This window comes from Oncorhynchus mykiss, chromosome 24 (assembly GCF_057628025.1).
Source record: "Oncorhynchus mykiss isolate SJ-2025 chromosome 24, ASM5762802v1, whole genome shotgun sequence".
Taxonomy (NCBI): domain Eukaryota; kingdom Metazoa; phylum Chordata; class Actinopteri; order Salmoniformes; family Salmonidae; genus Oncorhynchus; species Oncorhynchus mykiss.
In genome coordinates, this window is record NC_143045.1 from 31969465 (window position 1) to 31996536 (window position 27072).

A 27072-nucleotide genomic window follows, 5' to 3' on the forward strand; every position below is an offset into this window, starting at 1 on the left:
CCAGCCTGTAAGAACACATATACAGAACATACCAAATGATGGGACAGTGTAACCTAACATTCAGATGAGACATTAGCTTAATACAGTAACAGAAAACTAAGTTGCAATAATGGACTTGTTAAGGAGACTGTTTGGACGAGTTTTCCCTCCAATCGGTTATCAATGCCTCGTTCTGCAACCTTTGCTGACTCTATTTGGTCACATCTCGGTGTTCAAAAAGTAAAAACGATAAAAGGCAGTATCTGAGCCACAGTTCTATGTCTTTTAAGTTAAGTGTTAATCAAAGCGAGTGTGACTGTCTCAATGATTTGATGGATTTGTCTGGAATGTTGATTGCTTTGACATAGAAAAGCACAGCTGAGTCAGGCACCCTCTCGCAAACACATACAGCACACACACACACACACACACACACACACACACACACACACACACACACACACACACACACACACACACACACACACACACACACACACACACACACACACACACACACACACACACACACACACACACACACACACACACACACAAACACAAACATCACGGAAGGAAAACACCAATAACGACACTATTCTTATAGAGACTTCAGAGTTTTTCTCTTTCTCTTGGAACAAAATATGTCCAGAAAGCCATACTCAAGATGACAAACAATGTAAAAATGGTACAGGAACTTTCCAGCTGAGTTTGAACGATACTGATATTGTGTATAACACCTTGTCAATCAACAGAGTGAAAGGCAAGGGTTCACATTTGTTTTAATATTTTATTTGTTGGTAGTGATCCAGGTACAAGGAAAGAAAATAACTTTGATTTATCTTACAGGACATGGGGTTGGGACTTGTAAAAGTTTTCTTGTTCTTGGACAAGGACATGCAAGTGAATACAGAAGGTTGTTTACAGGAAAGATATGAGAATGTATAAATTGCATTGGAGAGAGGGTATCACCTTGCCCCGCACTGTAAAGAAAGACAACTTCCTATTTTTGCCTTTCTTTAATCCTCTTTTTTTGCAAAAAGGCAACACACAGATCCAACAATACTGAGAAAAGTAACAAAAGAGAGGGAAAGTACTTCTCAACCTCCCAAAAAAGAACATTTGTATCTATTGTCGTATCAAGCAAATGAGGAACATATCGCTGTTTGTGTTTGGAAAAGGTTTTAGTTTCTTTTGTTTTGAGATGAGAGGAAGCAGAGTAGATAACATGCAGGACCGAGTGACTCGGGTATCTCTGACAACTCAGTATTGCACCTGGAGAGACCATCAAGTCCTTTTGGCCTAGCTCAGGGATGGGCAACTCCAGTCCTCAGGGGGCCTGATTGGTGTCACACTTTTGCCTCAGCCCCCACTAACACACCTGACTCCAATGATCAACCAATCATGACCTTCAGTTTTGAATGCAATTATTTTCATCAGCTGTGTTTGCTAGGGATGGGGACAAAGTGTGACAGCACCCGGCCCCTGAGGACTGGAGTTGCCCATCCCCGGGCCTTCTCCAACAGAAAAAAAAATACTTTTTTTTTAATATTCCACAAATCTTTATGCATATTTCACAATATACCTTTTTATTCTCATTTTAATAAATACAAAACAACAACACAGTGATTTAAAGGAAAACCATGAGTATTAAAAAGACAAAAACGCATTAGACATTAGAAATATCGATATTAATTTGGTATGTTCTGTTACTGACATCTTGCCTTAAGGTGGATGGACCAGCACGTTAAACTTGGAATTAAAACCACTGATAAAAAAAAATGAAACAGGACAGCATCGTACATAAAAGAGGGATATCTTTCAGCAATGAAACTGGAATGAAATAACTGAGTGGAGATGCATATGAATATATACACATATATACACACATACATGAACACCGCCAGAATGTAAAATAACCTGAGATACTCCTTGCACCTCATTTCCAGAACACTGGCCACTAGGTTGATGATATGATATGACAGTGACATAAACGTGACAGTACAACAGCATATCTGACAACGCCTTCAGTTTCCTTTCCAACTCTCCTTTTATCAACACTAAGCAGTACTAAAGAAGACACAAAAGAAACACTGAACCAGTAAAACTGTGAACGTTGATTTTGAAAACATTATTAAGCAGTACTTTTAAGTCCATAAAAGGCACACAAAGAAACAGGCTTTAAAAAAAAGGATAAGAACATTGTTTGAAAAGATACAAATTGAACATCTGAGGCTGAATAGTCCCATGCGGCCAGCAGAAGGAACACGTGTTGTGATTGTTAGGCAGATAGAAAGTAGTGGTCTATGCTGTAGAGACAGAGGCAGTGGGATCTGCTACTGCAGGTGGCTCTTCTCCATTCTGACTGTACTCAACCTAACTTCCTCTCCACTATCTGATGCATTCTGGGAATTTGAGTCCCAATAGGGAGTCTAGTTAGTGCCCTATTGTATGCTAATCAGAACACAGTACCATACTTCAGGGTAGGGACTGCAGTGCTCCGACTGAAACAGATACAAAACAGGTCACTGTGTTGTTTTCCATGGGATGCCATGGATGTGGAGTACATTGAGTGCTCTAAATTAAGCAAACATAATTTAAAATGGATGACAAAATAAAATGTTGACTTTTGGACAAAAAAAAGGACCTATCCTAAATCTTATTTCCTGGCTATAGAGAAATCCTTTAGTATCAATGTTAGTTATTTCTACAACTGGGTTCAACCCAATCCAGAGTTTATCAAAAGGAAGGGATGATCAAAAGGAAGTCCTTTGTCAGTGTTAGATTATAGATTAGACCTTCTGAACCATGGCTTTGAGGCTCTTCATAGTGTATTTCAAGTGCTGTGGCTTCAGATTATACAAACGGATTATACAAATGATCTTCGGATGAAAACAAAAACTCTAGAATTCAATGAAAATAGAATCAAAGAAGATGAGATGAAGATAGAATCAAAGAAGATGAGATGAAGATAGAATCAAATAAATTGTGTTCAAACGCTGGAATGAAGATGAGGGCCCAGCTAGACGTCCATTGTGGATGTGTTATGTTCTGAAAACAAGACAATGCTTGGACAGCCTCACAACTGCCAGCTCTAACAAGTCTATATCAGCCAATTTGTAGGACTATACGGTTTACAATAGAATCAGATTATGTAGGATCGAAGCTAATCCAATAATCAACTCATATTTAGAGGAGAGACAAGTCATCATCTTGCTCATAGCCTCTGTACACATTGAACAAGCCCCCCCCCCTCTCTGCCTCTTCTCTGGCCCCCTACCTCAAAGACACTAACAAACCCCATCTTCTTTCTGATTAGTCCTAACTTGGGAATGGGCATCCATTTAGTTGCTGTCCATAAGCAACCCCTCACTCTTTAATATCTCTCTGTACATTAGTATATAATTTCTCATCTTTCTACAGAAACTCCTCTTCAAATGTTGGTCCTTTTCTTCCTGTCAGTAGGAGCTATGCTTTTGTGCTTATCACCAAAAATCACAGTGCAAAAAAACAATAATTAATCATAATAATTATAATAATGAATCAATGATAGCTATTAACAAATGATGGATTATAAAACAATTATTTTATGGCACAACAGCCTATCAATTCAAATATAATACAAATGACTAGATATAACCAAGAGGACGCTAAAACTGAAGTAGGCTTGCATAGCAATGCAACAACAACGTAAATAATCTATTTACAGGAAACAAGATTCCATTTTTCCCCCAAGTAAGGTTATTTTGAAAATGAGTTTTCTCATATAGACGTTTTACCTGTTTTGTTTAGTTGCTATTGTCTGACTGAAAAAAATATAAAGTTGGGCGGTGAGAAATAATTTAGTTGAGGACAACAACATAGTGGGATGTACAGTATGTATGTCTGTGTTTATACATCACATTTACAGTTCTGTTATGGTGGTCATCATCGTCATCTTCCTGCTCCTCTCCTCTGATAATACAAAGAAGGACAAAGGTCATTACACCAACAGGCGAGGCGTAATTCTGATGAGGACGACGAGGCTTTACTCCAGTTCAGTTCAGATCCTACTGCAGACAGGTCACTCTGTGAGAGAGACAGAGAGAACAGCAATGTCAGGACAAAGCCATATCTTTGTCAAAATGCTATACATTAAATCAATATAGTTACCTATAGTATCACAACGCCTTTTTGCAATAAGATGGTAAACAAGAATGGTGTAATACGTACATAACTCGCCCGCGTAATGTCCAGGTCCGTTGGTCCCCAGGTAGTCGCTGTGGTCTGTGGCAGCCCGTTGGTGTGGCCCTCGAGGCCCCTCTCCCTTGCGTGGCCCCGTGGAGCCCTTGGAGGAGGCTGTCCCAGAGGAGCTGTGGCCCCCGGGGGAGGGGAACGAGGGTTTACTGTAGGGGGGCAGGCACCCCGCTTCTGGACAAACACACAGAGGGAAACAATTCATATTGTCACTACTAACCCTGATTGTAGTCGGGAAGTTGACACTTTTTTCATTTAATCGAACCTTTATTTTACCAGGCAGGTCAATTAAGAACACATTCTGATAATACGTGCATTGCAAGAAGATAAAGGGTTCCTGTGGGGCTGGGGGCGTGAATACATTCTCATTCACTGAAATGACATGGAGAGGGGCAACAAAAGGATAGAGCGTTTTACAACATGGTGGTTTATAGATTCATTATGGGGCTAGGTATGTGTTTGGGCAGGTGCAGGTGGATAGGCGGGGTGGTGGTGGTTGCAGAAGGTGCTACAGTGAGACAGAGAGTCTGTTGGCAGACCTCCCTTCTAATTACATCTGCAGTGTGCTGGTGCCAGCAGGCAGTGTGGGCTCACACATGGGTCCCTCAGCTAACACCCCTTTGAAGGGGAGTAAGGCAACTACAGAGGGGTTAGTGTCTGCTGTGACATACCCTGCTACAGGTCAGTATATTGTAGCTCTGACCTACTGTGACATACCCTGCTACAGGTCAGTATATTGTAGCTCTGACCTACTGTGGCATCCCCTGCTACAGGTCAGTATATTGTAGCTCTAACCTACTGTGACATACCCTGCTACAGGTCAGTATATTGTAGCTCTAACCTACTGTGACATACCCTGCTACAGGTCAGTATATTGTAGCTCTAACCTACTGTGACATACCCTGCTACAGGTCAGTATATTGTAGCTCTGACCTACTGTGACATACCCTGCTACAGGTCACTATATTGTAGCTCTGACTTGGTCTCTAGATATAGAGGTCTATAGATATATAGCATCATATCTCATCAAACATCCTCCCACTGCTCTGATAATGACTAACTGGGCTTGTCTTGACCCCTCAGAACTCTGCTGTGTGTCAGTCAACTTGGAGGGACTTCTGAACTCGGCTGTGTATCAGTCAACTTGGAGGACCTTTTGAACTCGGCTGGCTATCAGTCAACTTGGAGGGCCTTCTGAACTCTGCTGTGTATCAGTCAACATGGAGGGCCTTCTGAACTCTGCTGTGTATCAATCAACTTGGAGGGCCTTCTGAACTCTGCTGGCTATCAGTCAACTTGGAGGGCCTTCTGTACTCGGCTGTGTATCAGTCAACTTGGAGGGACTTCTGAACTCTGCTGTGTATCAGTCAACTTGGAGGGACTTCTGAACTCGGCTGTGTATCAGTCAACTTGGAGGGCCTTCTGAACTCTGCTGGCTATCAGTCAACTTGGAGGGCCTTCTGTACTCTGCTGGCTATTAGTCAACTTGGAGGGCCTTCTGAACTCTGCTGTGTATCAGTCAACTTGGAGGGACTTCTGAACTCGGCTGTGTATCAGTCAACTTGGAGGGCCTTCTGTACTCTGCTGGCTATCAGTCAACTTGGAGGGCCTTCTGAACTCTGCTGGCTATCAGTCAACTTGGAGGGCCTTCTGAACTCTGCTGGCTATCAGTCAACTTGGAGGGCCTTCTGAACTCTGCTGTCTATCAGTCAACTTGGAGGGCCTTCTGAACTCTGCTGTGTATTAGTCAACTTGGAGGGCCTTCTGAACTCTGCTGTGTATCAGTCAACTTGGAGTACACCTCTAGAATCTCTGTGTCTCCTGGTCTGTCAGTCTGTCATTCTGCCTGCTTCTCTGTTGGTCGTTCTGTCTGTCTGCCTCAGTGTTTGCCTCTCTGTCTGTTTGCCCTGGCACAGACAGGAGAGGAACACAGCATGGTGAGGTCTAATGACTCCACCCACAGACAGGATAGGTACACAGCATGGTGAGGTCTAATGACTCCACCCACAGACAGGATAGGAACACAGCATGGTGAGGTCTAATGACTCCACCCACAGGCAGGATAGGTACACAGCATGGTGAGGTCTAATGACTCCACCCACAGACAGGATAGGAACACAGCATGGTGAGGTCTAATGACTCCACCCACAGGCAGGATAGGTACACAGCATGGTGAGGTCTAATGACTCCACACACAGACAGATGGGTGGAGTGGTGGAGTAGCCACTGTTTGTCTGAGAGGGGAAAGCTGGGGAATTAGAATGCATCTGCGTGGCTGGGGCCTCCTGCCTGGACTGGGCTGGAGCCGGACACCATTGCTGACAACTACAGGCTGTGTGTGTGTGTATGTGTGTGTGTGTGTGTGTGTGTGTGTGTGTGTGTGTGTGTGTGTGTGTGTGTGTGTATGTGTGTGTGTGTGTGTGTGTGTGTGTGTATGTGTGTGTGTGTGTGTGTGTGTGGGGGGGGGGGGGGGGGGGGGTGTTCTGGAAGACAAGTACAAGTGGCAGACAGTGCAATCTGTTCATGGGAGCTGAGTCTCCTCTGAGATTGAACACCAGGGTTTAGTAAAGGGTCTGGTCTGCCAAGGCACCGCAGCCATCAGGACCCTGCTGTCACACAGTTAAGGGCTCTGGATCTCTCTTTGTACAGCAATGGCTGCTGACCTAACCACAGGTCTACTCGCTCCATACTCTGATGTGGAATATGAGTTATATCCTACTGTTCTAAAGTATTGTTCACTCACATCCAACACACTGCTACAAGTGCAGTATACAAGAAATTGGCATCTTCAAATTAGAATGAACACCTGCACACTGAATGGAATTTGTGGATCAGGTCTGAGTCTTTCTGGCAATGTGCTGGCATTCTGATTTGCTTCTACCCTCCAGTCCTGTACCTGCTTTGTGTCCCCTGCGTGGGTCGTCTCCTCGGTCCATGGATGCTAGTCTGTCCTGCGCCTGGCAGTGCCGCTCCAGAGAGGTGCGTGTCTGTCTGTCCATGCAGCTCTTCATCTCCTCCAGCCCAGACAGGGGCATGGCGCCACACATGGGCTGGCGCTCCAGGGACGATGCCTGCCTCTCGGCTGGGGGGCCCATTCCGCCTACACTACGGGCCCCCTGGATATAACCTGGTCCCTGGATGGGCGGGGGGTCAGGGGGAGGAGGTAGGTCTGGGAGGGAGGGAGGCGTGATGTGGTTAACTACAAGGTTACAGTCTGGTGATATATCAGTAATCAGTCAATCAGTATTAATCAGTAACTGTAATGTAGTCCAAGTCCTCATAGATCAGGGCTCTCCAACTCTGTTACTGGAAAGCTATCCTCCTGTAGCTTTACTCCAACCCTGTTACTGGAGAGCTATCCTCCTGTAGCTTTACTCCAACCCTGTTACTGGAGAGCTATCCTCCTGTAGCTTTACTCCAACCCTGTTACTGGAGAGCTCTCCTCCTGTAGCTTTACTCCAACCCTGTTACTGGAGAGCTATCCTCCTGTAGCTTTACTCCAACTCTGTTACTGGAGAGCTCTCCTCCTGTAGCTTTACTCCAACCCTGTTACTGGAGAGCTATCCTCCTGTAGCTTTACTCCAACCCTGTTACTGGAGAGCTCTCCTCCTGTAGCTTTACTCCAACCCTGTTACTGGAGAGCTCTCCTCCTGTAGCTTTACTCCAACCCTGTTACTGGAGAGCTATCCTCCTGTAGCTTTACTCCAACCCTGTTACTGGAGAGCTCTCCTCCTGTAGCTTTAATCCAACCCTGTTACTGGAGAGCTCTCCTCTTGTAGCTTTACTCCAACCCTGTTACTGGATAGCTATCCTCCTGTAGCTTTACTCCAACCGTGTTACTGGAGAGCTCTCCTCCTGTAGCTTTACTCCAACTCTGTTACTGGAGAGCTATCCTCCTGTAGCTTTACTCCAACTCTGTTACTGGAGAGCTATCCTCCTGTAGCTTTACTCCAACTCTGTTACTGGATAGCTCTCCTCCTGTAGCTTTACTCCAACTCTGTTACTGGAGAGCTATCCTCCTGTAGCTTTACTCCAACTCTCTTACTGGAGAGCTATCCTCCTGTAGCTTTACTCCAACTCTGTTACTGGATAGCTATCCTCCTGTAGCTTTACTCCAACTCTGTTACTGATTCAGATTTTCAACCTGCTAATTATTAGAATCATGTGCTCTAGATTAGGTTTCGAGTGAAAACCTACAGGACGGTATCTCTCCAGGAACAGGGTTGGAGTAAAAACCTACAGGACGGTATCTCTCCAGGAACAGGGTTGGAGTAAAAACCTACAGGACGGTATCTCTCCAGGAACAGGGTTATAGTGAAAACCTACAGGACGGTATCTCTCCAGGAACAGGGTTGAAGTAAAAACCTACAGGACGATATCTCTCCAGGAACAGGGTTAGAGTGAAAACCAACAGGACAGTATCTCTCCAGGAACAGGGTTGGAGTAAAAACCTACAGGACGGTATCTCTCCAGCAACAGGATTGGAGTTAAAACCTACAGGACGGTATCTCTCCAAGAACGGGGTTGAAGAGCCCTGTTATAGATAATGAGTAAGTTGTGTCAGAGGTAACTCTTTACTGAGACACATTTCTGGGAAGCTTCTGGTTCAAACACTGTGCCACCCCAGCGTCTTCTCTTACCATCTGCACTGGCGTCTCTCCTGTGGGGTGCCGTTCCCTGTCCCCGGGGCTTGCGGGTGGGCCGGGCAGCCCTCTGGTGGCCCAGGCTATGTGTGCCCACCGTGCTGCCATCTGTAGAGAAGGGACTGCTGGGCCGGGCCCGGTGGGACAGCCCTTTACCTGGAGGAGGAGGGAGAGAAGAAGACAGAGAGGCCACTAGGTTAGTGGAGGTACTGAGAGGAACATGGAGAGAGGGGAGTTAAGGAGCATGCCTGGGAAGAGAATGTTGATTTCCAAGCAGGAAGCTCACATGATCCCATGGAAGGTTCAGTTAGTTAATCAGTCAAATGTAAAAAATCCTCAAAATCACACCATTATTTTGACAATGAGAAAGTACAGGCAGTGTTAGAAGCCTGCAAAGAAATCACCAGTGTTCACTCAGATAATTGTCCTCTATCCCAAGTTCGTAGGAGTCAGAGTGCAAAGCTGGAGGAAGGTTAGAGTTGAATCAAGGTTTGTATCCTTTGTTCAGCCACATATTGTAGAGCCATGCAGATTCTCCACCAAAACAGCAGTAGAGGAAAAAACACCAGCCAGCAGATGTCAGGAAGTAGATCAATCTCCTTCTGGGTCATATAGAGGTTCCAGGGAGAACAGGCTGGAGGGGCTCCACTCCTCATATACCAACCTCTCTTGGCCAGGCTGGTGCCCTCCAGGTGGTAGCCTGCCTTGTCAGCGGCTGCCACCAGGGCCTGGGCGAAGCTACAGTGGGTGTAGAGGGATCCATCAGAGGAGCTGCCCACACTGGACCTGTGGCTGGAGTAGTGACGGTCATCTTCCTCTGAGGCTGACCCCCAGCCGTTAACCATGGACCCTGAGGGACACCGCCAGCTAGAGCATCAGAGATGTGCATGTGTGTGTGTTCACAAATCAAGTAACAATTTTTGACATCCATGTTTATAGCCTCCAGACCCCAACCGAGGAAATTCCACGGACACAAAAGCCCTTGAATGATCTTCCATACTGAACATCTTCACTGTGGCTATAGGTTTCAATGGATTCATGTGCTGTGTAATCTTATAATGAGAGTTAATATCAAGTTTCATCTCAGATGGGTTTCTCTGTGCTGGAGGGACTCTTGTGTTCTAGCATGTCACTAGTAGTTTTCTACACTCATTCTGTTCTGGCCTGCCCCTCTCGTCACACACACACACGTTGATGGACAACATAACCATGGCCTCTTGAGTTTGGCCTGTGTTTGAAAGAGAAAAGTAACACACCTGTCCAGAGTTGAGTCCCAGTATTACCTCAGGTGACACATCTGTCCAGAGCGGAGTCCCAGTATTACCTCAGGTGATACACCTGTCCAGAGCTGAGTCCCAGTATTACCTCAGGTGACACACCTGTCCAGAGCGGAGTCCCAGTATTACCTCAGGTGATACACCTGTCCAGAGCTGAGTCCCAGTATTACCTCAGGTGACACACCTGTCCAGAGCGGAGTCCCAGTATTACCTCAGGTGATACACCTGTCCAGAGCTGAGTCCCAGTATTACCTCAGGTGATACACCTGTCCAGAGCTGAGTCCCAGTATTACCTCAGGTGATACACCTGTCCAGAGCTGAGTCCCCAGTATTACCTCAGGTGACACGGATGAAGCAGCTCACTAAACAGTGTTGAATCAAACACCTAATGGTTTAACAGTAGAAACACCTGGCTCTCTTATCATGCCTTGTTAAAGCACTCCACACTCTGTGGAAAGTCCTGCAGCATTGACTTAGCAATAATGCCAAATCAATCACTTAAATTCCAAGATGGCATAGGAGTGGGATGTCTGTTTTGATTGTCTTTTCCCATCCCTTGTATATATCGTTTTTTTTCCTCGTCTATATTTTTTAGATTTTTAATCTAATTTTCCATCTAGGGACAAGGTCCTTAATAAAACGTTTTCTTAAAAAAATATATACAAATGTTTGAATACAAACCTCTATGGCGTATCCAATAAACGCTGTATAGAAAATATATAAATATAATTTTTTCTATTTTTAAAATGTACAAATGTTCCTGCAACCCGCATCACGCAATGTGGTATGGATCTGCTATTTTTAAACTTTAGAACCGGAACCCCCTTCAGTAGCTAGCCAGCTAACTAGCAACTAGCTAGTAGTCAGTTAGCCAATGCTAGCGGTCATCACCGTTAACTCGGACATCGGCCAACCTCAGCCCGGTCAATTCCTGCCAGTCTGCACAGCGCAATATCAACCTAGAGCATATCGGACTGCTTGTATCTACCTCATCTCCGGATTCCTGCCGCAAGCTCTGAACCTTTACTCCGGATCATCGCAGCAAGCTAGTCTGGACCCCTTTGCTGCCGACACGGAGCCCCACCAATCCATCACGACTGGTCTGCCGACATAACCATCCGAGGGGGTTTCAACAGGCTCTCCCTTTGCGACGTCCCCCTGAGGCCCATCTGTTAGCCTGCTAGCTGTCTGAATCGCCATGCCTCCAGCTCGCCTAGCTACTCACTGGACCCTATGATCACTCGGCTACACATGCCTCTCACTAATGTCAATATGCCTTGTCTATTGCTGTTTTGGTTAGTAATTTTTGTCTTATTTCACTGTAGAGCCTCCAGCCCCCCTCCATATGATTTAGCTAGCACTTTTGTTCCACCCCCCACACATGAGGTAACTTCACCTGGCTCACCAAAATACTTAGTCAGTTAGGAAAGCTAAGGCTAGCTTTTTCAAACAGGTTTTGGGACACTGTAAAGTTCATGTAGAATAAGAGCATCTCCTCCCAGCTGCACACTGCACTGAGGATCAGAAACACTGTCACCACTGATAAATCTACGATAATCGATCATTTCAAAAAGCATTTTTCCACAGCTGGACATGCTTTCCACCTGGCTACCCCTACCCCAACCAACATCTCAGCAGCCCCTCAGCACCTCTTTGCCCAAGCCCCCACCCCCGATTCTCCTTCACCCAAGTCCAGACATCTGATATTCTGAAAGAACGGCAAAATCTGGATCCCTGCAGATTAGCTGGGCTAGACAATCTGGACCCTCTCTTTCTAAAATTATCCCCCGAAATTGTTGTAACTCCTTTTACTAGCCTACTCAAACTCTCTTTTGTATCGTCTGAGATCCCCAAAGATTGGAAAACTGCCGTGGTCATCCCCCTCTTCAAAGGAGGAGACACTCTAGACCCAAACTTATATCGACCTATATCCATCCTGCCCTGCCTTTCTAGAAGCTTCGAAAGCCAAGATAGCATCGAACAGATCACCGACCATTTCAAATCCCACCGCACCTTCTCCACTATGCAATCTGGTTTCCAATCTGGTCATGGGTGCACCTCAGCCAAGCTCAAGGTCCTAAAAGATATCATAAACCGCCATCGATAAAAGACAGTACTGTGCAGCCGTCTTCATCGACCTGGCCAAGGCTTTCGACTCTGTCAATCACCACATTCTTATCGGCAGACTCAATGGCCTCGGCTTCTCAAATGACTGCCTTGCCTGGTTCACCAACTACTTCTCAGATAGAGTTCAGTATGTTAAATCGGAAGGCCTGCTGTGCGGACTTCTGGCAGTCTCTATGGGGGTGCCACAGGGTTCAATTCTCGGGCCGACTCTTTTCTCTGTATATATCAATGATGTCGCTCTTGCTGCTGGTGATTCTCTGATCCACCTCTACACAGACGACACCATTCTGTATATATCTGGCACTTCTTTGGACACCGTGCTAACAAACCTCCAAAAGAGCTTCAATGCCATACAACACTCCTTCTGTGGCCTCCAACTGCTTTTAAATGCTAGTAAAACTAAGTGCATGCTCTTCAACCGATTGCTGCCCGCACCCTCCCTAGTGACTAGCATCACTACTCTGAACAGTTCTGACCTAGAATATGTGGACAACTACAAATTCCTAGGTGTCTGGTTAGACTGTAAACTCTCCTTCCAGACTCACATAAAGCATCTCCAATCCAAAATTAAATCTACAATCGGCTTCCTATTTCGCAGCAAAGCCTCCTTCATTCATGCCGCCAAACATACTCTCGTAAAACTGACTATCCTACCGTTCCTTGACTTCGGCGACAAAATAGCCCCCAACACTCTACTCAGCAAACTGGATGTAGTCTATCCGTTTTATCAACAAAGCCCCATATACTACCCACCACTGCGACCTGTATGCTCTCGTTGGCTGGCCCTCACTACATATCCGTCACCAAACCCACTGGCTCCAGGTCATCTATAAGTCTTTGTTAGGTAAAGCCCCGCCTTTTCTCATCTCACTGGTCACCATAGCAACACCCACCCGTAGCACGCGCTCCAGAAAGTATATTGCACTGGTCATCCCCAAAGCCAACACTTCCTTTGGCAGCCTTTCCTTTCAGTTCTCTGCTGCCAATGACTAGAACGAATTGCAAAAATCACTGAAGCTGGAGTCTTATATCTCCCTCTAACTTTAAGCATCAGCTGTCAGAGCAGCTTACCGATCACTGTACCTGGACACAGCCAATCTGTAAATAGCACACCTGACTACCTCATCCCCACATTATTACTTACCATCTTGCTCTTTTGCACCCCAGTATCTCTACTTGCACATCATTATCTGCACATCTATCACTCCAGTATTAATGCTAAACTGTAATTATTTTTGCCTCTATGGCCAATGTATTGCCTACCTCCCTACTCTTCTACATGTGCACACACTGTACATAGATTGTTCTATTTTTCCTTTCTTTTGTGTTATTGACTGTATGTTTGTTTATGTGTAACTCTGTGTTGTTGTCGCACTGCTTTGCTTTATCTTGGCCAGGTCGCAGCTGTAAATGAGAACTTGTTCTCAACAGGCCTACCTGGTTAAATAAAGGTGAAATAAAATAAAGTATGTAAAAATGAAGGTCAATTATATCACTAAACAAAGGCAGCAGAGATTTGTAGCCTGGTACATCACTGTCAGGAAGATTAAAAGACAAAAGGGGAAAATGTTACATGCAAAATAATCATTATCTAGACTTTCCAGAAATACTGGAAACTTAAGGAAACCCTCGTGGATGGAAGCTGTTCCCATAAAACAGAGCCTATATTGTGAATGTTTCTGGTGAGAGTATGTCTTTATCCTTTCAGAAACTCCTAAAGAAAGCCTTTCCATCGTGCCAACAAAAATATGCCATTCTGGCAGGTGAGACTACAGTCAGCTTAAATGACAGCTTTCTGAGAGGCTTGCTTGGCAGACACAATGAAGTGGCACTTATCCAAACTCACACACACACAAACACACACACACAATCTCGTGGTCCGCAGACAAGCCCATGAGACAAAAATGAAAAGAAATGTGCATGTCATGATGAAGAGAAAAGGGGGGATACGGTACAGAGCTCAAATGGAGGAGGAAATGTCATGGGGAGAGAGGGGAGAGGGAAAAGAGGGAGTAGCAGGGATGAGAATGATGATGAGAGGGGAACAGAGGGGATGAGAGGGGTACTGAGATGGGGTCAGTGGGGAACAGAGGGGATGTGAGGGGTACTGAGATGGGGTCCGTGGGGAACAGAGGGGATGTGAGGGGTACTGAGATGGGGTCAGTGGGGAACAGAGGGGATGAGAGGGGTACTGAGATGGGGTCAGTGGGGAACAGAGGGGATGAGAGGGGTACTGAGATGGGGTCAGTGGGGAACAGAGGGGATGAGAGGGGTACAGATATGTGGTCAGTAGGGAACAAAGGGGATGAGAGAGGTGGTCAGTTGGGAACAGAGGGTGACAGTCAAAAGTATGGCCAAGGCAGGCACAGAGAGGAGCAGGCATACCAGAGGTCTGACACTCATTTAGACACAGAGAGGAGCAGGCATACCAGAGGTCTGGCACTCATTCAGACACAGAGAGGAGCAGGCATACCAGAGGTCTGGCACTCATTTAGACACAGAGAGGAGCAGGCATACCAGAGGTCTGGCACTCATTCAGACACAGAGAGGAGCAGGCCTACCAGAGGTATGGCACTCATTTAGACACAGAGAGGAGCAAGCATACCAGAGGTCTGGCACTCATTCAGACACAGAGAGGAGCAGGCCTACCAGAGGTATGGCACTCATTCAGACACAGAGAGAGACAGGAGAAGATCAACTAAACCCAAACATGTACCAGCTGTACTGACAGAGTCCCTTTCATACTACACTTCTCATTGGAACACAGCGTTAGTCCAGCACTGTAATTGACGTAAAACTCAATGTCTGATTTATGTTTGTGCAGCCCAAGGAAGTCAGGAAACTGAGGAAACTCCCTAAAAGTGCTTTTCAATTTCTCGCCCCTGAGCCCTTTCACACCACAACATTGTGGTTTGTGCAGAACCCAGCTTAAACAAGGCCTCAGGGAACTAAAGCTTTCAACCAGCAGCTCACCTTATAACAGCTTTTCTCTCTGAGAAACGATCGGAGCAAATTATCCACAAACTAATGGAAAACTTCAATAAACCTGGGAAACCATGTGACAACTTTAAAACCTTGCACATTCCAATTTTACTGCACTGACTGAAAATACCCAAGACACTAACTACGTTCTGGCCTTTATCTTGCCAGGCTATTTTCTCGTTCTGGCCTTCATCTTGCCAGGCTATTTTCTCTCACACTGCTTTTCTCTGAGTTTTCCTTCTAAGAAGAAAAAACAAAGAATGCAATTCCTCTGGGTCCAATCCTCCCGCAGAGACTAGTGCAGATAATGAAGTATAAGCAGAGAGAGGCAGTCAAACCAAGGCACTGAGACTTCCTTCCAACTCCACTCCTCCAGCTCATGACCCACTACCTCAGCACATCACATCACACAGTGAGCTTCTAGCCACACTAACTGCTAGTCTCTACTACTCGTGTCTTTGGGACACAGCTATCCCTGATACGTCAAGGAAACTTTGATCTTGCTGACATCATGTACTGAAAACGCAATTTAGCTTAATATTTGTGGTCTTGAATTCTGCAACCAATCGTGCTTAATCTACTTTACATGAGCGCAATTCTTTTCAGACTAAGGATTCAGACTAAGGATTCAGATGAAGGATTCTGATTAAGGATTCAGACTAAGGTTCCATTCAATTCTCAAATGACTAGGTATCTAATAACCTTCTCTCACCTGCTCATGTTCCCTGTACTAATGGTCCAGGCCAGTAAAAGGGAGCTATCCACTAGCCAGGAGCAGTAAAAGGGAGCTAGTCACTAGCTAGCCACTAGCCAGGGCCAGTAAAAGGGAGCTAGACAGGGCCAGTAAAAGGGAGCTGGCCACTAGCCAGGGCCAGTAAAAGGGAGCTAGCCACTAGCCAGAAGCAGTAACAGGGAGCTAGCCAAGGGCAGTAAACGGGAGCTAGCCAGGGGCAGTAAACGGGAGCTAGGCACTAGCAAGGGGTTAGTAAATGGGAGCTAGCCACTAGTGAGGGGCAGTAAACGGGAGCTAGCCAGGGGCAGTAAACGGGAGCTAGCCACTAGCCAGGGGCATTAACGGGAGCTAGCCACTAGCCAGGGGTTAGTAAATGGGTGCTAGCCAATAGCGAGGGGCAGTAAACGGGAGCTAGCCACTAGCCAGGGTTTAGTAAACGGGAGCTAGCCAAAAGCCAGGGGCAGTAAACGGGAACTAGCCACTAGCCAGGGGTTAGTAAACTGGAGCTAGCCACTAGCCTGGGGTTAGTAAACAGGAGCTATCCACTAGCCAGGGGTTAGTAAATAGGAGCTAGCCACTAGCCAGGGGCAGTAAACAGGAGCTAGCCACTAGCCAGGGGCAGTAAACAGGAGCTAGCCACTAGCCAGGGGTTAGTAAACAGGAGCTAGCCACTAGCCAGGGCCAGTAAAAGGGAGCTAGCCACTAGCCAGGGCCAGTAAAAGGGAGCTAGCCACTAGCCAGGAGCAGTAAACGGGAGCTAGCCAGGGGCAGTAAACGGGAGCTAGCCAGGGGCAGTAAACGGGAGCTAGCCACTAGCCAGGGGCATTAACGGGAGCTAGCCACTAGCCAGGGGTTAGTAAACGGGAGCTAGCCACTAGCCAGGGGCAGTAAACAGGAGCTAGCCACTAGCCAGGGGTTAGTAAATGGGAGCTAGCCAAAAGCCAGGGGTTAGTAAACGGGAGCTAGCCACTAGCCAGGGTTTAGTAAACGGGAGCTAGCCAAAAGCCAGGGGCAGTAAACAGGAGCTAGCCACTAGCCAGGGGTTAGTAAATGGGAGCTAGCCAAAAGCCAGGGGTTAGTAAACGGGAGCTAGCCACTAGCCAGGGTTTAGTAAACGGGAGCTAGCCAAAAGCCAGGGGCAGTAAACGGGAGCTAGCCACTAGCCAGGGGTTAGTAAACAGGAGCTAGCCACTAGCCAGGGGTTAGTAAACGGGAGCTAGCCACTAGCCAGGGGCAGTAAACATGAGCTAGCCACTAGTCAGGGGTTAGTAAACAGGAGCTAGCCACTAGCCAGGGGCAGAAAACAGGAGCTAGCCACTAGCCAGGGGCAGTAAACAGGAGCTAGCCACTAGCCAGGGGTTAGTAAACAGGAGCTAGCCACTAGCCAGGGGCAGTAATCAGGAGCTAGCCACTAGCCAGGGGCAGTAAAAGCCAGGTATCCCAGGTTCCTCCTGCCACTAAAACTGATTTATGCTGATGGAGCGGCTCATCTGCATGTCGTTAAGCAGTTAAATCGTTCCCCCTGATGAGCTGGCGGCTGCACCTGCCGACAGGAGACGTGACCCTGCACCCTTCCCACCCCCACCCCACACACTCCCCTCAGCCCTCCCTGCCAGGGGGTTGATGGGAGAATAATCACCCAGAGAGACACAGCACTGAGATCCCTGTGGATGTTATACTGCAGCATCAGTAACACACAACACAGCTAGCTACTCTAGAATACAAATACACCGCCCTGGGATATAGTACCTGTGTGTATTCATCTCAGCCTAACCATGGTAATTTAACACTGCTTCAGGTGGATTCACCTTTAGCTTTAGAAAAATATGTTGTATTATGCAGTGCATTACATAATACAAAGACACACAGACAATACACACAGACAATCTCTCTAGTGAAAAAAATGTATGTGCACTGTTTTTATGGGCCCAACGGTGAGAATTTTTTATTTAGTGGCATTTGTTATAACATTAAGGAAACAGACCTATTTACATATTATTATAACAATGACAAATCCATCACGTTGGGCTCTACAGAAATCTGCTCCTGCCCCCTCTCTCCACAGCCTCAAAATGGTGGCCGCGATTAATCTCCGCACATTCCCCCTTCCTCCATCTGCCCCTCCTGCTAACCCTGGAGCTGGGACCGTATCTGTGCTGTCAAACGGTGGGAAGCGGGGGAGACTTGTGGAAAGATAAGAAGAAATAGTAGTGTCTTCAGAGTAATACAGTGCAGGAGAGATGCAGCAGATTAGGGCCCAGTCGCAGCTTTATATTCCTCTAAATATATAAACAGCAGCATGTGTCATAGCCATGTTCCATCATCCCACAGAAAAACTACACTCTGGGGTTGCAGTCGACAGGCCAGCCAAGCAGCCGTGTCAATCCTCCCTCCCTCTCTCCCTGTTCCTCTTTTTATAGATACAATATATATCTTCCCCCTCTCTCTGTCTCTCTCTCTCTGTCTCTCTTTCTCTGTGTCTCTCGATGTCTCTCTTTCTCTCTCTTTCTGTCTCTCTCTTTCTCACTCTCTCTCAATTCAATTCAAGGGGCTTTATTGGCATGGGAAACGTGTTAACATTGCCAAAGCAAGTAAGGTAGATAATATACAAAAGTGAAATAAACAATACAAAATGTAAAATTTCTCTCTGTCTCTCTCTCTCTCTAGATATGTATCTTCCTCCCTTTCTCTTTGTCTCGCTCTCTCTTCCTCATTCAATATAAATATGTATCCCTTCTTCTCTTCCCTTCTTAGTTCTATCCCTCCTCACTCATAAAATACAGAGTTGCTGCTCCATCCTGTCTGTAGTAGCGGTCGATCGATTAATCGGAATGGCCGATTAATTAGGGCAGACATCAAGTTTTCATAACAATCAGATTATTATTATTTTTTACACCTTTATTTAACGAGGCAAGTCAGTTAAGAACACATTCTTTTTTTCTTATTTTCAATGAGGCCTAGGAACAGTGGGTTAACTGCCTCGTTCAGGGGCAGAATGACAGATTTTTACCTTGTCAGCTCGGGGGATTCAATCTTGCAACCTTACAATGAACTAGTCCAACGCTCTAACCACCTGATTACATTGCACTCCACGAGGAGACTGCCTGTTATGCGAATGCAGTAAGCCAAAGTGAGTTGCTAGCTAGCATTAAACGTATCTTATAAAAAACAATCAATCAATCATAATCACTAGTTAACTACACATGGTTGATGATATTACTAGTTTATCTAGCGTGTCCTGCGTTACATATAATTGATGCGGTGTGTATCGTTGCTCCAATGTGTACCTAACCATAAACATCAATGCCTTTCTTAAAATCAATACACAGAAGTATATATTTTTAAACCTGCATATTTAGCTAAAATAAATCCAGGTTAGCAGGCAATATTAACCAAGTGAAATTGTGTCACTTCTCTTGCATTCATTGCACGCAGAGTCATATGCAACAGTTTGTATATGCAACAGTTTGGGCCACCTAATTTGCCAGAATTTTACGTAATTATGACATAACATTAAAGGTTGTGCAATGTAACAGGATTATTTAGATGCCACCTATTAGATAAAATACGGAATGGTTCCGTATTTCACTGAAAGAATAAACGTCTTGTTTTCGAGATGATAGTTTCCGGATAAGGCCATTTTAATGACCTAAGGCTCGTATTTCTGTGTGTTATCATGTTATAACTAAATCTATGATTTGATAGAGCAGTCTGACTGAGCGGTGGTAGGCACCAGTAGGCTCGTAAGCATTCATTCAAACAGCACATTTGTGCATTTGCCAGCAGCTGTTTATGACTTTAAGCCTATCAACTCCCGAGATTAGGCTGGTGTAACCGATGTGAAATGGCTAGCTAGTTAGCGGGGTGCGCGCTAATAGCATTTCAAACGTCACTCGCTCTGAGACTTGGAGTAGTTATTCCCCTTGCTCCGCATGGGTAAAGCTGCTTCGAGGGAGGCTGTTGTCGTCGTGTTCCTGGTTCGAGCCCAGGTAGGAGCGAGGAGGGGGACGGAAGCTATACTGTTACACTGGCAATACTAAAGTGCCTATAAGAACATCCAATAGTCAAGGTTAATGAAATACAAATGGTATAGAGAGAAATAGTCCTATAATTCCTATAATAACTACAACCTAAAACTTCTTACCTGGGAATATTGAAGACTCATGTTAAAAGGAACCACCAGCTTTCATATGTTCTCATGTTCTGAGCAAGGAACTTAAACGATAGCTTTCTTACATAGCACATATTGAACTTTTACTTTCTTCTCCAACACTTTGTTTTTGCATTATTTAAACCAAAATGAGCACGTTTCATTATTTATTTGAGGCTAAATTGATTTTATTGATGTGTTATATTAAGTTAAAATAAGTGTTCATTCAGTATTGTTGTAATTGTCATTATTACAAATGAATAAATAAGAAAATTGGCCGATTAATTGGTATCGGCTTTTTTTGTCCTCCAATAATCGGTATCGGCGTTGAAAAATCATAATCGGTCAACCTTTAGTCTGTAGTATAGCAGTCAGCCATGTCTGGTATAGAGGACTAGTATGTCCTGTTCAGTTGGTATGAGAGACGCAGTAGGACACAGCCATACTGTATCACCTTCTCCAATGTCATGCCCTTCACATGTCCCTCTCTCCGCCAGACAGACGGCTGTAAAAGCTTTCAGTGAGTTGTAAAGATGGAAATGGTGCCTCCAGCCTGGAATGGAATATTCTGCACGTGAACTGTATTCTATATCTTCTAGGGAAGATATGGGGTGCATGGCAGTCGCTGACGCTGTGTGTGAGCTAAATCAATCTCTCTCTCTCTCTGGTTCTGTCTCTCTCTCTCTCTCTCTCTCTCTCTCTCTCTCTGGTTCTGTCTCTCTCTCTCTCTCTCTCTGGTTCTGTCTCTCTCTCTCTCTCTCTCTCTCTCTCTGTCTCTCTCTCTGGTTCTGTCTCTCTCTCTCTCTCTCTGGTTCTGTCTCTCTCTCTCTCTCTCTCTCTCTCTCTCTCTCTCTCTCTCTATCCATGTCTCTCACCCACCCCTCCTCGCCCTTTGCTCTCCTTCATCTTAATTTCCCTCTCACTGTCCTTTTTAAAATTCATGGAATTTCTTATCTCTTTTTGGGTATGATAATTATAATTCCACAGTCTGCCAAAACCACTTGAAGAAACTGGGTTTAAGGTACATGCAATACATTCATTTCCAGGTGAGACACACATATACAGGAAATTGTGGAATGATAGTCTAATGCCATGAGCGGAATAAAATACAACATTTCATTGTAAATCAATGGTTAAAATGCAGTCTGTAACTGGGCAAACAGAATTGTAATACTTACCTACTAGTTTGCGGAACACTTTTCAACCTCATTTTCATTATCTCCAGCACAATACCAGTTTCAACATATGTGTAAATTGGGCATTTCTAAGTTTTGTAGAAATAAAATATAAAGTAAAAAAGTTCTACACGATGACATCCTCAAAAGTGATTTTTGATTTTAAAACAGTGCTTTTCAAACCCTATGAGATGTGCAGTGACGTGAAGGAGCAAGAAAAGACCCTCCCTCCCTCTACATATGTAGACACTGGTTTGGTGCTGGAGATGATGAATTTGAGATTACATTTGATATGTTACCTGATAAGGGGTCCGTAATCTTTTTGAATTTCTGTGGAATGACAACTGAACATGCTTTTGTAGTTAAACTATTTTTTGTTTTGGAAAAGGATTTGTGATTGTTTCTTTGTAATACCCAAATCATTAATAAGAGAGTGGCAGAAAACTGCACAACATCAGGAAGATTTGACTTCTAACGAAGTGGGAAAGAAGTTCCAATATCCTTCTCTGAACGGAGACAACGACGTCTGTCACGTGTCAGATTTCCATTGTTCTGTCCACATGTCATTGTATCAGCGCAGTATCTCACCTGTTACAGAGCTGTCTAGGTTGTCCATGCTGGACCCTGGCGTGTGCTCAATACCATAGAGAGGCCTGGACATCTCATAGCCTTCATCCTCCTCCTCTTCCTCATCCTCCTCATCCTCGTCAGGGATGTCAGTCTCCAGGTCAGACACCAGGGTGCTGGACACGTACCCCACTGGAGGGGCGGGGGCCTGGGGAGGGAGAGGGGGGAGGGAGCCACCCTGCATGAGCCTGTCAGAGAGTCAGAGTAATATGGGTTATCATCATGCTACAGGTACACACCAAAACACAGACACAGGAGAGGATGGGCTGCTGGTGGGGGGACAGCAACATCAGGGAAGAGAACAAATGTCAAAATACATCAAGAAAGACAATGCTGGTGAATGAAAGACAGGATGACATAAAGAAGGAATCCGAGATAGACGAAAGGAACTGTTAAGTTACATTTAGAAATTCTTTCAGATTCTGCCGTTTTGAATAAAATGGGACAATTCCACTAATTCTACGTCTCTCCTCCTTCCATGCCAACACAATGACCCTGTAATTGCAGTTGAAGAGAGTACAATGGGCCCGCTCTCTAGGCCTGTCGACACGAGGCTGTCACCCCCTCACACAGCCCTCTCTGCTCCACTCAGCGCCCGCCTCACGTCACTGACAGCCCTGTTTGTTTGAGGAGTGCCGTGGGGTCTGAGACGGTCTGCGGCGGGAGGGATTCTGATGTAATTACTGCCTCTTTCCTGTTGTCAAAGATGCTCTCAAACGTAGTCATTACTGGCTAACAAGACGGCTCCTTCCTGACAAGTCTTCCCTATTCCCTCTACTGTAATGAATGGATGCCAGTCTCTCCCTCTCTTCCTCCTTCGTTCTCTCCCTCTCTTCCTCCTTCGTTCTCTCCCTCTCTTCCACCTTCGTTCTCTCCCACTCTTCCTCCTTCGTTCTCTCCCTCTCTTCCACCTTCGTTCTCTCCCTCTCTTCCTCCTTCGTTCTCTCCCACTCTTCCTCCTTCGTTCTCTCCCACTCTTCCTCCTTTTTTCTCTCCCTCTCTTCCTCCTTCGTACTCTCCCACTCTTCCTCCTTTGTTCTCTCCCTCTCTTCCTCCTTCGTTCTCTCCCACTCTTCCTCCTTTGTTCTCTCCCTCTCTTCCTCCTTCGTTCTCTCCCACTCTTCCGACAGGGTGAAAAGTGGGCTTCATCTGCCGTGCATGAGCACCACAACAATAGAATGTATAGCAGCATGGATGTGGGTGGGGCTAAACAAGTGCTTTAGACATTGTGTTCTCACAGTGAGCAGAAGGGACAGTTGTGTAAGTGGTAACACTGGCCCATTAAAATGACATGATTCATGAGTGCTTGTGTTTTGCGCAATGCCGTGACTGTGCAGCTAACATAACACCAAAATAAAACATGGAAGGGAGGAATAAACAGATAGTGAAAGAAAAACACTTCCAGCATTCTCATATCACCCAACATTGTACTATTTTTATAGTATTCCTCTCCAGTGGGTGTACAAACCATGTCTGTTTGGCCATGTCTAGTTGGTAGGCACGGGTGATCTCATCCAGGTGGGCCTGGAGCATGGGCTGCAGCTCCTCCCGGGGAGAGGGGGTGAGGGTGGCCGTGGACTGCTGGCCGAAGGACACCGCTGCTGGGGACGAAGCCACGCCACGAATGGGTGGGGTGGGGACCCTCTCTTCCTCCTCCTCTAGCTCATCCTCCATTCCCTGGTGGAGGTAGGTCTGCACGGGCATGGGAGGACCCCAGCCATCACTCTCATACCTGGGAGGGAGGAGAGGTGGCCACACAGAGACAGAGAGGGAGGAGGGGTGGCCATAGTGTGAGGAAGAGGGATGGGGGGTGGCCATACAGAGAGAGAGAGAGGGAGGAGGGGTGGCCATACAGAGAGAGAGGGAGGAGGGGTGGCCATACAGAGAGACAGAGAGAGGGAGGAGGGGTAAGATAAGTACTCTAACTCAACTTTCTTTCTTCTGGTCATGTGCCAGATTAGTGTGACTAGTGTGACCTTGACTAGTGTGATCTTGACTAGTGTGTCCAAGTGTGATCTTGACTAGGGTGACCTCGTGTGATCTTGACCAGTGTGACCAAGTGTGATCTTGGCTGGTGTGACCTGGTGTGATCTTGCCTGGTGTGACCTAGTGTGATCTTGACTGGTGTGACCTGGTGTGATCTTTACCAGTGTGACCTAGCGTGATCTTGACTAGTCTGATATTGACTAGTGTGACCTGGTGTGATCTTGACTAGAGTGAGCTAGTGTGACCTTGACTTGTGTGATCTAGTGTGATCTTGACTAGTGTGACCTAGTGTGATCTTGACTAGTGTGGCCTAGTGTGATCTTGACTAGGGTGACCTAGTGTGATCTTGACTTGTGTGATCTAGTGTGATCTTGACTAGTGTGACCTAGTGTGATCTTGGCTAGTGTGACCAAGTGTGATCTTGACTAGTGTGAGCTAGTGTGACCTTTGCTAGTGTGACCTAGTGTGATCTTGACTAGTGTGACCTTGACTAGTGTGACCTAGTGGGATCTTGGCTAGTGTGACCTAGTGTGATCTTGACTAGTGTGACCTAATGTGATCTTGATTAGTGTGACCTAGTGTGATCTTGACTAGTGTGACCTAGTGTGACCTTGACTAGTGTGACCTAGTGTGGTCTTGACTAGTTTGACCTAGTGCGATCTTGTCAAACTTTCTAAATTACTTTGTAGACTTTGTAGAATGTGGTCATGGCTCACATCAACACCATCATCCCAGAAACCCTAGACCCACTCCAATACCGCCCCAACAGATCCACAGATGATGCAATCTCTATTGCACTCCACACTGCCCTGTCCCACCTGGACAAAAGGAACACCTATGTGAGAATGTTATTCATTGACTACAGTTCAGCGTTCAACCCCATTGTGCCCTCAAAGCTCATCAATAAGCTAAGGACCCTGGGACTAAACAACTCCCTCTGCAACTGGATCCTGGACTTCCTGACGGACCGCCCCCAAGTAGTAAGGATAGGTAACAACACGCTGATCCTCAACACAGGGGCCCCTCGGGGTGCATGCTCAGTCCCCTCCTGTACTCCCTATTCACTCATGACTGCATGGCCAGGCACAACTCCAACACCATCATTCAATTTGCCGATGACACAACAGTGGTAGGCTTGATCACAGACAACAACGAGATGGCCTATAGGGAGGAGGTCAGAGACCTGGCTGTGTAGAGCCAGAACAACAACCTCTCCCTCAACGTGATCAAAGGAGATGATTGTGGACTACAGGAAAAAGAGGACCGAGTCCGCCCCCATTCTCATCGCCGGGGTTGCAGTGGAGCAGGTTGAGACCTTCAAGTTCCTTGGTGTCCACATCACCAACAAATTAACATGTTCCAAGCTCATAAAGACAGTTGTGAAGAGGGCATGACAAAACCTATTCCCCCTTAGGAGACTGAAAAGATTTGGCATGGGTTCTACAGCTCCACCATCGAGAGCATCCTGACTCGTTGCATCACTGCCTGGTGTGGCAACTGCTCAGCCTCCGGCCGCAAGGCACAACAGAGGGTATTGCGTACGGCCCAGTACATCACTGTGGCCAAGCTTCCTGCCATCCAGGACCTCTATACCAGGTGGTGTCAGAGGAAGGCACTAAAAATTGTCAAAGACTCCAGCCACCCTAGTCATAGACTGTTCTCTCTGCTACAGTACCGCACAGCAAGCGGTACCGGAGCACCAAGTCTAGGTCCAAGAGGCTTCTAAATAGCTTCTACCCCCAAGCCATAAGACTCCTGAACATCTAGTCATATGGCTACCCAGACTATTTGTATTGCCCTCCCCCCTCCACTGCCACTCTCTGTTGTTATCTATGCATAGTCACTTTAATAACTCTACCTACATGTACATACCACCTCAACTAACCAGTGCCCCCGCACATTGACTCTGTACCAGTACCCCCCTGTATATATTGTTATTTTTTACTGCTGCTCTTTAATGACTTGTTACTTTTATCTCTTATTTTTATACATATTTTTGGGGGAAACTGCACTGTTGGTTAGGGGCTTGTAAGTAAGCATTTCACTTGTTGTATTCGGTGCATGTGACTAATACAATTTGATTTGATTTTGTAAGTGGATTCTTTAATTTCCCATAACGATGCTTATACATGCTGAAATAATACTAGTTGTAAAGAAAATGTTAATTAAATAAATTTGTCAGTGCACACACCACAGGATGTAACTGCTTTAATCTGCGGCCATTAAGAGGCTCAGATTTACAGTTCAGAGGACTCCTCATTTGCCAGATAGCCTATTAAACCAGATGAGTCTCACAAACTGGAGATGAGGGTGAGAGGACAGCACGCCTCAACTAGGGAGACGCACAGTTAAAGGATATGTTATGTGTGAGTGTTTCTATCCTGAACAAAAATATGAACACGTAAAGTGTTGGTCCCATGTTTCATGAGCTGAAATAAAACATCCCAGAAATGTTCTAACAAAAAGCTTATGTCTCTAAAATGCACAAATTTGTTTATATCTCTGTGAGTGAGCAATTCTCTTTTGCCAAGATAATCCATCCACCTGGTGTTACATATCAAGAAGCTGAATAAACAGCATGATCATTACACAGGTGCACCTTATGCTGGGTGGACCCCGGCTCTCCAGCCATCCCTCAGTGTCCCCATTTCACTAGAGGTGTGGGTCCACAATAAAATATCTCACCAGAGGTGTGGGACAATAAAAGGCCACTTTAAAATGTGCAGTTTTGTTACACAACGCCACAGATGTCTCAAGTTTTGAGGGAGCTTACAATTGGCTAAGCCTGTATGAAGGGTCAGACAATGATAGATATATATAATTTTTCAAATTAGTGTGGACAGAGTGGGCAGAGTGTGGACTGTTTTGCATATCCATGAATGTATAGAGTGTATGTTATGGTGGGTGTGGCTCGTACCCTACTCCTTCATAGTGCTCGTTGGGGTAGTGGTCCATCTCGGTGCCAGGGAGAGGGTGTAGAGGGGGAGGGGGCAGGGCCACGTTGGCCCAGCTGGAGCCGTTAGTCTTGGTGGGTTTGGTGCCAACCTTGGCCTTCTTCTTCTTACCCCCCTTACCACCTATGGACAGCAGAGATGGAGCGAGTTAGAAATTGACTCAGGCAACATGAAGAATTCAATTACTAAAAAAATCTATAAAA

At 45.8% G+C, this 27072-nt stretch overlaps 1 protein-coding gene across 19 annotated transcripts in view; it reads right to left on the bottom strand.

The window, feature by feature from the left end:
* Nucleotides 1–754: 754 nt before the first annotated feature.
* The window catches only part of LOC110503394 (roundabout homolog 2), a 621451-nt gene continuing 595133 nt past the window's right edge, over nt 755–27072 (bottom strand). For 8 of the 19 annotated variants that reach the window (XM_036961728.2, XM_036961739.2, XM_036961729.2 and 5 more), the window contains 8 exons: nt 26833–26992; nt 23398–23661; nt 21891–22117; nt 9523–9708; nt 8856–9014; nt 7112–7384; nt 4192–4389; nt 755–4047 (listed from right to left, as the gene is read on the bottom strand). In XM_036961728.2, the coding sequence (XP_036817623.1) occupies nt 4046–4047; nt 4192–4389; nt 7112–7384; nt 8856–9014; nt 9523–9708; nt 21891–22117; nt 23398–23661; nt 26833–26992 (1469 nt within the window). In that variant the 3' untranslated portion in view covers nt 755–4045. The remainder of the gene's footprint in view (nt 4048–4191; nt 4390–7111; nt 7385–8855; nt 9015–9522; nt 9709–21890; nt 22118–23397; nt 23662–26832; nt 26993–27072) is intronic. The other 11 variants (XM_090218873.1, XM_090218876.1, XM_036961736.2 and 8 more) reach the window with 3 other exon arrangements.